Below are 13,555 nucleotides of genomic sequence, written 5' to 3'. Positions count from 1 at the left end.
AATTACACCACACATAAGAATTTATAGAGCTTTTTATATGTTTCTTTGTGTAATATTAAGTAGTTTATTTCTTTTTTTTTTTTTGGTTCTGTAAACATAAAGTTTGTAAAATATATTGTCACAAAGTGAATAAAATCTTTAATGGCCACCATGTGTTTTATCTTTATCAATATGGGGGAAGTAGTGTTACATATATAGAAGCTGGAGAAACACACACACTGGAGTAACACACACACACACACACACACACACATATATATATATATATATATATATATATATATATATATATATATATGTATACATATATATATATATATATATGATGCAGAAATTGTGCAGTGATGTTTTTGAGGCAGCACATCTCTAAATAAAGAGCTTTTCTCAAATTGACATGTCACTGTATGGCCTGGGTGTGCAGTCAAACTAGAGGACATGATGATTATATTCAGCACCCTGTGGACCAGGCCTTACTTGGAGAGACCCATCAGATCATTTTCTTTTTCTATATATATACTGTCCAGTAAGTACTGTCAGAGGAATCGGTCAACCACCATTCCATACCATAGGGCATAAACCAGGTACAGCAAGAAATGTTCTGCATGTTCACCTTTAAGGTCAATCCACTGATCCACATAATTGGATGATGTGATTTCATGAATAGATTTTGTGTTCAAAGTGGCCACCGCAGACCTTCATCTGAGCACCTATACATGCAAGGTGAGCTTATTGCCAGAGCATGCAGTACGTTTTCTGATGATCACAGATTTGCATCAAAACTCAGTTTAAGTTTGGCCTGTATGCACTCCTGAACATGCGGAAGATCCAATGCCAGGTTCTTAGAGAATCATATCAGATGGATCCAGCTGATGAGGTAAACACCCCATGCAGCAGGCTACATGTGTCTGGAATACTTAATCTCCAGAATGGGCACATAGGACCAGTTCAGCAAACTCATGAATTCACTGACAACCACAGGAGAGCAGGAAACTTGTATACATTCTGAAAATACCTGTCGTGCTAGAGGAAGACTAAAAGTAGAATGCCACGCTTTTGAAGACAAATCTTAGAAAGGGTTCTGATGTGATGAGTGTCTTTGCACAGCTTGAACTACCCCTGATAATTTAAGAATATAAAGAGGGATGGTCTTTAAGAACAGGTTCAACGCTCCAAAATCTAAAATTGGATGAAAAACACAATCCTCTTCAATCCTCATCCCCTGAAAAAGGAAGTAGAGCTCACTTCTGAACTGTGTGAAGTGTAATTCTATCCAAGAGACAAAGATCTTGGGTTAAATCAATAACTAGCATGAATATATTGTTGTTCATGTGGGGGGGCTTCTTGCAAAGTGAGACAGACATAAACTGCAGGCATGTGACCCAGTCTGACCTGCTAGCGATCCATCATATTCGCTACAATGCACACCGCTGAGTTTGGATCACTAAAATCGCTGTACTGTAGCATAATAAATTCTGTCATGACTTGCATTGTGTAAACAAACACATTCAGTGCTGTAGGTTGCTTAGGACTGACCCAGAACCATTTCTAACTTTGCTGAAGCCGAAGTTTAACACCTAGGTCATTCCTTCCAGGAGGAGCGAGGACAATGACTCATCATTAAGGGTCTGTTAAAGGACACGATCCCAGCTGAGTCAGTACATTGCCTGGTTACTCTTTTTAATCTTTTCAGTAGATGCAGGACATGGGAATTTGCAAGTTGCAAGTTGTTTGGGCTTTGAGGCTTGAGTCCAATTTAACTCTGAAGGGTCTGAATCTGCCAGCCAAGTGCACTGTGTCAGCATAAGCATTGCTGCACTTAATGCAGGAGATGTCCTGGTCAAAAACAGTCTTTTAGCTGGTCAATGCAAAGACATTGAGGATAAAGCTGCTGCTTGTCATCAGACGCATACTGCACAAGCACAAGTCTTGCATTACACTTCCTGATATGAAAACCAGGGAAATTATATTCAGGATGAAGAGAATGAGGAGTTCAAAAGTGTGAAAGGAACCGACTCCAGCGGTATGTGCTGTACTGTGGAATTTGATTTCATTGATCAGGGAAGAGGCTTGGAATGGAAAGATGAACTGAGATTAAGTAACAACACAGGATTGTGGCAGAGGATGGCGATGGAGTTTCTGTATGACAGGCTGGCTCTGGCCTTCTGGAGGAAACTGAGCCAGATGTAAATGGAGAACCTCTTCACTACAGACTTTGGTCTTACCTCAGGAACTATAGTGAAAATAACGGGGAATTAACAGTCTGAAGTGAAACAGCTACAGTGAAACACTACTTCTTACATTTTCAAACCAGGCTCATCTCTGTATTTTTTTTATTTTTTTGTCTTATTGCACAGCCCGAATGAAAAAGTAAAAAGAAGCCTTTACTACTGCTTGTTTTAGAGTCACGCTGGTAACTGGACCTCACGTCATATTAATATATCCTACAATCATTAGATAGAAATTTTTAAATTCTTCTCCATTAATATATTAACATGACGTGAGGTCCAGTTACCAGTGACTCTAAAACAGCTAGTAGTCATGGCTACTTTTTACGTCTAAACTTCTTTACTTTAATTGGAAAAAGTGTAATCAGTACTTCAGACTCTTTTAAATCTCTGAACTACAATGAGACTACAGGCTCAGGCGCATCCACTCTTGTCCTTTTGGAAGGCCTAGGCGTTTCCATAGCAACAGCATCCGGCGCTCTGCTCTTTTCGGCACGCGTCCTCGATCCCGTTGCCTATTGGACAACCGCCCACCCCCTTTCCCGCCCAACCTGCTCCAAGCGGAAATCCGTGTTTGGAAGTCGTGCGCGCTCCCTCCATACAAGCGCGGGCGCGGTTTTGAGACGCGTGGCCGCGCTTATCAGTGCTCTCCCGGTTCAGCTCCGTCCGTACACGAGGCGCTGATGACGTCCTCCTGCTAGCGCTGGCTACGGAAGCCGAACAGCGGAAACAGGCGGTAACGCGGCGACGGCGGCGTCGGCGTTCGTGGGTCTCCACCCGAGAGCATGGCGGCCGCGGATGTGTCGGTGCGCGGAGGAAGAGGAGATATGAAAACGCGCACGAGGGACTGTCTGCTCTAAACCGCTCCGTTTTTTGGTCACTGTAAAGACAATCACATGTGTGACTTTTCTATATATTTATATATGTAGATTATATATATATTTGCAGCTACGAGATTCCGGGTGCAGCTTTGTTAGCTTAGCCAGTACTGCAGCTAATGTTCCTGTGCGCAGGAGCACCGGAGTCTCTCCCTCTCGGATGATTTAGGAGCGTGAGTTCAGCAAATGAAAGAGCCCGAGCTGCCGAACGCGCTGACGGCGGGAAGAAGGTGCAGCAGCCGCGTTTGCGCTACTAGTCTAGGCCTGGGCAGGGTCGCGATAATGCGCCGCTGCTTCTCCGTTTCCTCGTTCGGGCTCCGCGCCTTTGTGCGCCGCTTGTTTACTTCGCCGAGCTAAAAGCAAGAAGGCGCCAGGAGCAGCATGGGAGCCGCTCGGTCACTGGCCCTGTAGCGAAACCTCAGCTTTGCCTTTCACTACGTTGTTAAATGACGAATACCGGGTGCTAGGGCGCGTTTTTCTTTTTCACGTTTAGTTTTATTTCTTCCATTTTTCCCTTTTTTTTTGTTTATACCGAGCTATGCGCGAGTATAAAGTGGTGGTGCTGGGCAGCGGCGGCGTGGGCAAGTCCGCCCTCACCGTGCAGTTTGTCACCGGCACGTTCATCGAGAAGTACGACCCGACCATCGAGGACTTCTACCGCAAGGAGATCGAGGTGGACTCGTCACCCTCGGTGCTCGAGATACTGGACACGGCCGGCACGGAGCAGTTCGCCTCAATGCGCGACCTGTACATCAAGAACGGCCAGGGCTTCATCCTGGTGTACAGCCTGGTGAACCAGCAGAGCTTCCAGGACATCAAGCCCATGCGGGACCAAATCATCCGCGTGAAAAGGTAGCGCCTGGAGGAACCGAGCCTGCAGTGCACTGACGTAGCAGTGATGACAGGTTCTGCAGTAGTGCTTTACTGCTGGATCTTTCTCTGTCTCTTTGACACACACACACACACACACACACGTTCAGTATTGACAGATGAGCACTACCTCTTGATCTTGCAATGCATGTCTATCTTAGATATACAGCAAATCTTTAGGGGGAACACCACCTGGCCTCTGGGCACTGAGTCAATATTTTGGCTGTCATCTCACTCCAGGGTCATGCTAGAATAACCCACATAGCAAGGCCTCCTGCTGCATTGTATGAAGTCCTGCTCTGCCCTCAGGTTGGTCAGTGTGTGATTAACTACTGTACCTACTCAAGATGGCAACTACACAATGAGGCGAATAGTGTGTGTTGTTTCCCTGTGTGAGTTGGTCAATCCTTAAGCCCATGTTTATAGACCACCTGGTGTGTGTGTGTGTGTGTGTGTGTCTTGTGTCTTATTTCACTTTCTTTTGCTAGAATTTCTATAGTTTAAATTATATACTGACATTTTGGGGTCTGGTTGATTTTTCTCTGCTGTGATTATGCAGGATTTTCTATCAAGACTTAGATAAATGTTCTCGATCTCTGTTGGCTGATACACACATGACTAAGCACTATAGTCCTGAAGCAGCTAGGATAATCCCACAACCGCTATATATTGTGTAAAGCAAGGTAAAAGTTCAGTCTTTTGTTTTTGTAGTTTGAAATAATAGAATTCGGTTCTATTTGCGTAGTGCTTTTAGCAATGGACACTATCCAAAAGCAGCTTTATGTATATACAGGTTATAAAATTAGTATTTATATGTTAATGCCTATAAGTTTAGTTCCTATAAGTGTGTAGTTAATGAGCAGGTCAGTAGTGACAGTGCCAAGGAAAAACTCCCTGAGATAGTATATGAAAGAAACCTCGAGAGGAACCAGACTCAAAAGGGAACCATCCTAAACTGGGTCACACTGAATGGCCGTTCTCTATAGTTTTATCATTGTCATGGCTGTTTAGTGATGGACACTTAAATCCAGAACTGTTCATGCAAATTGTAGTCCTAAGCCATTGTAGCAGACTGTTTATAATAATTATAGTCTAAATCCACCCTCATCCAAATACTTTTAGAGAGGAACATAAAGGTTGATTATTTTCCACCAACTCCATGTCAACCATGTTGTCCTTTATACTTCATAACAGACAACATATAGGAGTGTTAATATATTTTGTGTGTATATGTATGTATACAGTGTGTGTGTGTGTGTGTGTGTGTGTGTGTGTGTGTGTGTGTGTGTGTGTGTATATATATATACACACACACACATGTAATGTTGGGGTTCGAAAAATTTGCAGGTTCTCATTTGGAACCAGCAAGTTGCGTATTATCTTAAAATTCACGGGAGTCCGCAGCGGGACCAAATGTTCAGGAACGCTGGGAATAGCATTTGAAACTCTGTTTTCACTTACAAATTTCAAAAAGTTGTTTAAAACACATTATTGTCTTAAAGTGACAATGTCCAGATGAACAATGCAAGGGTGTGTCCAAAATTTGTCCAAAACTTCGGTGTGTGCGCATAAATAAACAAATATACATATACACATACATATATATGTATACATACATATACACACTATATAGTATGTGCATGTGTAAATATACATGCTGAGACACCACTCTCTTGCATTTTTCTGTTATGAGGACATTTGTGCCATTAAGTAAGAAACATTACTGCATTACTACAAAAGGTGCGCTTGGCAAAGGCGCAAGAAAAAAACTGAGGAATGCATAAAATATTGCAGCTACATGCACTGATGTGTTGCCATTGGCATGGAAAGTTGCATGGTGTGTTTTGTTTGGCTCATGCAGCTACGTGCAGTGTTTTCATTGGCTTGTGAAGTGGCATTGGATGTTGTGATTACCCTTATTTATTATTATTTATATATTTATTATTTATTTATCTTAAATATCTGAATGTATTCTATCATTTGGGTCTCAATCGAAGGAGTCAGTAATAAATCATATAAGCAAGTACCTGTGTTGAATTTGGTCATCGTATTTGGCTGCAGCTACAGTAGTAGCATCCATTGATCAGTCAAGTTTAGCACAGACAACCACAATTTGCATGCGGCGTACCTTTTAACATAATTTCCTGTAAAAGTGTCTAAATAAAAAATAATCTGCATTGTTACTGCAGTTGTTAGTGTTTACTGTTATAGGATTATGGGAGTAATGATGTCACACACTATAACCTCTTGAGATCTTCTAAAGGGTTAGTGTTACATGATGAGAAGCTGTACCAGGTTGTGGATTTAGATTACCTGAGCCTACCACGTTATCCAGTGAAAAAGCGATTGTGTGCTGTACACTGCTGAGTTCACACTCTGATACTGCCACATGTGCATTTCACAGCTGGATTTGCACAGGAAGTGGGAAAGTCTGGAAAAGCTTAGCCTCCCTTGTAAATGTGGATGTGTGTTGTGCAGTTGCGAAAGGTTTTTTTTTTTTTTTATTAAGAGTGACCATGTTTTATTGAATCAGGGTTTATGAAACTGTTAGTTGCTTGTACAGCACAGCTTTTTTCCCCCCAATGCTATATGTATCTTTAGACCATGGAGGCTCTTAAGTTTGTGACATTTCCCTTTTACAGCATTGACAACCAGATGTACAGACTATTCATACATGTTGCTAGAAGTCTTAAGTAGAGCATTAAGGTGCCAAAGTCATTTAGAATCATTGCTCTTATAGTTTTGGATAGTTTTGGATGGGAAGACAATGTTTGAAGTCTTTCAGATCACAAATATATGTATTCATACAGCCAGTGCTTTTATTGAATGATTTCATTTCCCCATGCTGTATGTCTAATCTATATATTTATTTTTTTTTCTTGAAAAAAGTCAATGTATGCATTTGACTAGTGTCCCACCAGTTACAAGTCTTGTATCTGAATCCCCCTTATCACTCAGCTACCCAGTGGATTGGATGAAGGCCTGTACATTCTTTATCTGAGACATTTGAAGAGGACCACCGCAAGTTTTTGAACTGCCGCTCCTGCTGCATCACTGCTAGTTGCCACTCTTTTGCACATACGAGTGCAGAGATGTTCATGATGGACTAGTGTCACTCTAGTTGCCTAAAAGTATGCCATTTTTCCAGCTCAGAGAACACAGCCCCAGTTTAGCCCTCTTGTAGTAATGACCATGGGACACACAAGGCATTGGGGGTTTATCGTCAACAGGAGTGCAAATGTTTTTTGGATCTGAGGATTTTGAGCATGTTTGTCAAGAAAAGAAGGCAGAATTTGTTGCTTTTCCACGCCCAGGTTTGCGTCTGGATTTTTCGAGAGGTCATGAAGAGGTGCACATGCGCTCTAAATGTCAGTTTTCATGTGGTAGTGTTCCTGCCCTAGAACGATGATGTATTGTAGCACAGTTACTGTTTTTGTTAAAAACATTTCCTTCTAAAAATCTGATAATTTTGGTGCTGCCTGTCACTTTACATGCACTTGCATTCTGTCGTTTCCTGAACAACACTGTAATGATGTCTTGAAGTTTTTTTTAGCGAGTGTGCTTTTAGGGAGCTAACCGAGCAAGGCACAGGTCATTAGCACCTGATTGTGAAAAGCTCTTTTTGGCTAAAAGGAGATGCTTTGGTCTGATCAGACCAGGAGCTTGGGCTGTCTTGTCAGGTTTAGGGCTAAAGGATGATCTCTGCTTTTCCCCTCCCCCTTAGCTGGTGTGTATCAGTAGAGTGGTCATGTATTATATATAAGCAGTGTTTGTGTGTGCCTGAGCCACTGTGAATCTGGGCAGTGGCAGCAGAAAGATCTGCAGTGTGCCTCTGATAGACCTGAGCAGTGCAGTGGGAGTAGATGGATGCATTTCTAAGCTCAAAATCTATTTATATCTTTTCAAATTACATGTTCTGATATGTATTAACACGTACTCACTGGTGTGTGCGTAATCCTATCAATTTTGAAAGATAATGTCATGTGTACCACACTAAAAGCTGGTAGAACATGTCCAATGTACTGTGAAAGTATATATAAATGTATATATAATTTCTTAGTAATGAGGAATGCCATGAGAAATAGAGTTTGTTAAAACATCGCGGGTGGTTTGCGCTCACGCACAAAATTTGCCGACGTGCAGTTGCTTTTGCACTGCGCATGTTTTCATTTAAATGCTACGTCTATACAAACAGTGTTTGTTTTCCGACGAGCTCCCAGCATGGATAGACTGCTGTGTGCATTATTTTCGCTGCTGTTCAGGACCACTAAAATCCCATTCTGAAACACAGATATACCACCTGAGGGCAAGTTATAATTTTTTCCTTCATCAACCATAGAGTAGCATGCGCTCTCTTTTCTCATCCAACTGGAATAGACCTCATAACTTCAGGTTAAGCTTTTTTTTTTTCTTTTTATGCCATATGCTTAATGCTCATAAAGTGTTTCAAAAGTGACAGTGTAAAAGCTATTTAGAGAAAATGCCTCTAATTTAATCAGATATTTGGTCAAAACATGCTTCCTCATCAGTGTTCCGTAGCAAAGCAATTGGCATTAATGCCATATTTTTTTGCGGGGATATTATTATTTTTTTTTGATAAATTGTATTTTTTGTAAAAATAATGTATGTGTCCTAAATGAGTTAAGTCATGCAACAAAATTCTAACCAAGTCTCATCGTAATTCTTCTGCGACTGCATATCAAACGACGTTGCACCGTGCAACAAAACAACAGTTAGTTATTTTTGCTCCACTAATTTGATTGAATAAGCAGCATTCTCAGTGTGGTGATATTCAGTACAACAGCACCAGTGCATTACAATGTTTGCATCACTCCTCTCGGCTGTTTTCTCTTCCTAGAAACCGAAATCTCACCGTAGTTCATTACACCGAAACCTTTCCAGCACTTGCTGTGGGCTGTCGGTCAGTCCTGAATGTTGGCATGGCAAAAGGCAAATCTCTATACAGCTGTGGCTTCTTTGGGAGCTAATATTTATTTTCATTGATGGGGCGAATAAACAAAAGACCCACATTGTGTCTGAGATGTCCGTTACTCGATATTAATTTCTTGTTTGTAGAGCTGTTATGTAAATATGATATCGCACTCTGAATATCAGCACAGCTGTGATTACCTGTGACCCAAAGCTGAATCAGCGTGTTGCTGATACTCATTATGACAACACTCTCGCTCGTGCGATATTGCTCAAACGGCACACCACTCCGCTACTACGACACTATTATGTTATAAACTATGTAGTGAGCACTTGTGGCAAGGAGGAAGGCACTTGGGATTGCTCCCATGCGAATTGTTCAAATCGAATATTCAGGGTTTTATGTGGAACGTGGGTCGCCTGAGATGTTTATAATCCTGGTGCATGTCAGCAAAATAAAAAGCGGAGCAGCGGGCAAATAACGAGGATGTTGTAACTCTAATCTTCAACACGAAAGCCTGGATCAGTACCGAATCGTATTTAGCGAGCATTAGCGGTGTATGGCATTTTAATGAAATAAAATGTCATTCGTATTTTTAAGGAATTTGACATTTCTAATTTAAGAAAATCTCTCCCTCTCATTTTTTTTTTCACATTATCTGTGTTGGAGTGTGTGTGGCCATTCAATCAGTAATAGGCAGTGTCTGGGTTTTTTTTTTTTTTTTATTGTGATGGCCACCATCTTAGCACATCACACCACTCCCCCTCCTACAGTTCCCCTGCTGTATTTTCCCACAGAAGCACACGAAGACATCTTCATGAAAGACAGCCTAACCAAAACCACTGCTATGTCCACACGCCTTCCAAGCACACGCTGCACAGCACAGCTATCAGTCCACCACTATAATCAGTGATTTATTTAAAGAGTTGTATCGTGGGAGTGTGTGCTCTCTCTGTGTCACTGTGTCATTGTGTGTGTGGACAGAATGTTGTATTTGTTTTTTTGTGTGTGTGTGTGTGTGTGTGTGTGTGTGTGTGTGTGTGGGTAAAAATAGTTCAGTGTGGTGCTCGGGCCTGATTTTTACACAGCCTCTCTCACACCCACGCAAAATTTCAGAGTGGCCGTCCTGTCATAAATTCAGCGGTTTAGTAACAGCACTCTGTACAAGTTTGGTTCACTTCTGAGAATGGAATTGTTTCGTGTGAACGACCCATCAGTTTTTACCGTTTTGTCCCTGACCCGTTGTTGTGTAGTGTAGTGCTTCTATTTACGTCAACTAGGACTAGGCAAGCCTTGTGTTTTTTTTTTTTTTTGTTGTAGTTTTTTGGTTGATTTTTTTTTTTTTTTCTTTCCTTTTCCTCAATTCAATTTGACACTTTCGAGAAGTAATTCACATCACCATAGCAACCATAGCAAAAGATGTTGCTTTTCCCTGCCAGTCTTTCACTGGATATTTTTCATACTCAGACTTCAAAACTGTCCAGTCCGACTACTTAAGAGCTACTCGTCAATTCCTTGAAATGCGTTGAAATGTTTGGAAATTATTTGTTAGCTCACTGATGCACCATTGCCATCTCGCATATCCAGCATCCATGAGCTTAGGTGTGGTATTCTCAGTGATCTATGGGTTTCCTCAGGGTTCTCCGGTTTCCTCCCATGGGTGGTGCAACGCAATTTATTGCAGAATGTATCCCTGCTTCATGCTCCGGGTTTCTCCCATAAGCTCCAGATCCTCCTCGTGCCTGATCATGATATAGCAGTTACTGAATGAGAACTAAAGAAATATAAGGCAGCAGGTTTAGCAAATTTATAGAGGAACCCCTGTTTTTTGCTGTTTTAACTGCTACTAATTCAGTAATCTAGAATGCCTCATGAATTGTCAGACAAAAATTTGCTTCACATTATTGCAAAACTTTACTGCTTTGCTGTTTTATCATTAAAATGGAAATGAGATGCTCCCATAGAGACTCATCTGCTAACCTCTCATATTCAAAACATTATGCTGAGGCTGCTCCTGCATTACTCTCAGACAGGACATGAACAAAAAAAAAAAAAAAAAAAAAGGCAGTCCACAAAAAGCTGTATGCTCATGTTGTAGCTCTGCCAAGACTTTATCCATTTCCTTCAGAAATGCAGTTTCCTGAGCTCAGTGATGGCCATTCACTTTATCATATGCAGACCTGACCGGCACAATGCTGCACCACAACGTGCGTTTGAAATGCCATGAATATTTTATACACAAAAGCCAGAGCCTAATGACAGAAAAGAGGTCCATTCTGTTGTCATGCTGGTTGTTTTTTTTTTTTTTTGACGTGAGCCGTTAACACACCAGTGCTCTGTGCATTTGAAATGACTATACTATTTAAGCAAACTATTCACCCTCCGTTCATTTTTCTTCTGATTGCAGTCTTTTCTCTTATGAACACCCAGGAGCATTAATGCTGCTGTCCTTCTGATTCTTTTTTTTCTCTCTGCGTTGTTTCTGCATTGGATTTTTTTTTGCAAAGCAGCCATCTGGCTGCTGTTTCACATGTGCAGCATTTGCGTTGCCTCTTTAGTGGAGTTTGTTTAGGCGCACACTTGGGTACAGACTAAAACAACCAGTTCCTCATTATCTGCTCAAGTTAGCCTTGGTCTGCTTCCAAGTAAACTTTAGTATCAACTTTAGTATCGTTCAAATCCAGTGAGCAAATGATTCCAATTTGAATCAACCCCAGCCGATTACAGCGCAGTAGCACTACAGAAATGCGATGTGTTCTAATAAAATAAATGAAAGCTAAATGTGATGCATTAAAAGAAGCTCATGGTTGATCTAATTGTCTACTCGTTATTTAGCTTCAGCCGATTTCTGTGATATCCGCACATACTTGGCAGAGCTGTTGGTTTTTCCAGTTGCCAAATTTTTGCCTAATGAATGAGAGTTTTGCAAGTGTGTACATGTTTGGCTTTACAAGCACCTCAAGCCCTTTCATGTTCCTTTTTTGCTTTGCTAACTAAGTGAAAGGTGAAAACCAACTGAGAGTTTACAATGAACAGTTTAATAGGTGTGACTGCCTCCTTATAATTAATTGCACTCCTCTTCCTCAGATTCAGTTATAATGACAGGTTGTTATTTGTGATCTAAAGCAATAAAACAGTCGTGACCCATCGAGCATTAACAGCATGAACTTCTTCAGCAGTTTGAGCTACAGCAGCTGGTCTGTTGGATCGGACCACAAGGACCAGATTTCGCTCCCCATGCATCAATGAGCCTCAGCCGCCCATGACCCTGTCGCTGATAGATACAGACTGCTGCAGACCGGGAACATCCCACAATAGTTTTGGAGACAGATCTGATCCAGTCGTCTAGACACAATTTGGCTCTTGTCAAACTCGCATACATACGCTTGCCCATTTTTCCTGCTTTTTGTTTTTTTGTTTTGCTTCAGTTTTTTTATTTTTATTTTATTTAATACTCATTAAATGTCATTTAAGAGAACGAGTGAACAGCTCGCCTACAGGAGGCTGACATTTGTTTTCTCTTCACAGGTATGAGAAGGTGCCGGTGATCCTGGTGGGCAATAAGGTGGATCTGGAGAGTGAGCGGGAGGTGTCTGTGAGCGAGGGTCAGGCTCTGGCTGAGGAATGGGGCTGCCCCTTTATCGAGACATCAGCCAAGAGCAAGACCATGGTGGATGAACTGTTCGCCGAAATCGTCCGACAGATGGACTACGCAGCGCAGCCAGACAAAGACGATCCCTGCTGCTCCTCCTGCAATATACAATAACCCTCCAGCACGAGGGCCCACGCAAACACACACACACACACACACACACACACACTTTTCACACACTGCACATACATGCACAAACATGCAGGCACAGTCATGTACATTTACAAAATACACATACATTTCAATAGATGTTCTTTCTGGTGCATCAGTTTTCTCATAGTGTAATTCATTCTGGCGTATCTATAAATATGTCCGAATGAGCAGTTTTTGTCACTTTACCTGACTGACTCACAGAGACGTGCACTGGCCTTAAGAGTGAGTGCCCTGTTTCCTAGTGGAATAGGGGTTTACGCTTACTCCTTAGGTTTGTTAACACTATTTAGCCATTGTTTATTATTTTTATTTTTTAATTCATAAATTGTTTTCTTGTTAATTCGACCCATTTTGATTGAAGGTGTGTTTTAATCATGTAACGTAGACAGAGCTCTTCTAGGCGAGGAATCGACCTCCACAACCTCAACCATTAAACTTTACTAAAAGATTAAATAGAGGTAGAAAAAGATAGGATGATCACTCGCTTCAACACTACCAAAAAATACATTTGAAACATTTGCTTTCCCCATTTTTTTTTTGTTGTTCTGAAGGATGGAATTGTAGACGATTCTGTATTTTTGAATGAATTTTTTTTCCCTTAAACATCAGTGTGATGTTATGTATCAGTGTGTTTTCTTTCTGAGAGATTATGACAGGACTCTGAGCACAGAAAACCCAGGCCTCCTTCAGTTTCTGTGGAGATTTAATCATCCAGCATTTGAATTTTGCTCCTGAGTTGGGTTAAACATTCTTCACATGGTGCCATCAAACTCCAGTCTAGTGCTAGGGTTTCTCACACACAAGAAAAAGAAGAAAAAAGGAAAAAAGAAAGGTACACCGGGAGAAA

At 41.4% G+C, this 13,555-nt stretch overlaps 1 protein-coding gene across 1 annotated transcript; it reads left to right on the top strand.

Annotated features, from left to right (window-relative positions):
- The first annotated feature begins 2,806 nt into the window (after window positions 1–2,806).
- Window positions 2,807–13,316, top strand: LOC124383169 (ras-related protein Rap-2a). The gene is made up of 2 exons (XM_046845592.1): window positions 2,807–3,955; window positions 12,432–13,316. The coding sequence occupies exons 1-2, from the start codon at window positions 3,642–3,644 to the stop codon at window positions 12,667–12,669; spliced, it is 552 nt and encodes a 183-aa protein (XP_046701548.1). The 5' UTR covers window positions 2,807–3,641; the 3' UTR covers window positions 12,670–13,316.
- The last annotated feature ends 239 nt before the right edge of the window (window positions 13,317–13,555 follow it).

The sequence above is a fragment of the Silurus meridionalis genome, chromosome 3 (genome assembly GCF_014805685.1).
Source record: "Silurus meridionalis isolate SWU-2019-XX chromosome 3, ASM1480568v1, whole genome shotgun sequence".
In the NCBI taxonomy this organism is placed as follows: Eukaryota; Metazoa; Chordata; class Actinopteri; order Siluriformes; family Siluridae; genus Silurus; species Silurus meridionalis.
Note: the sequence above shows the minus strand (reverse complement) of the source record. Positions and strands in the feature narration are given on the sequence as shown.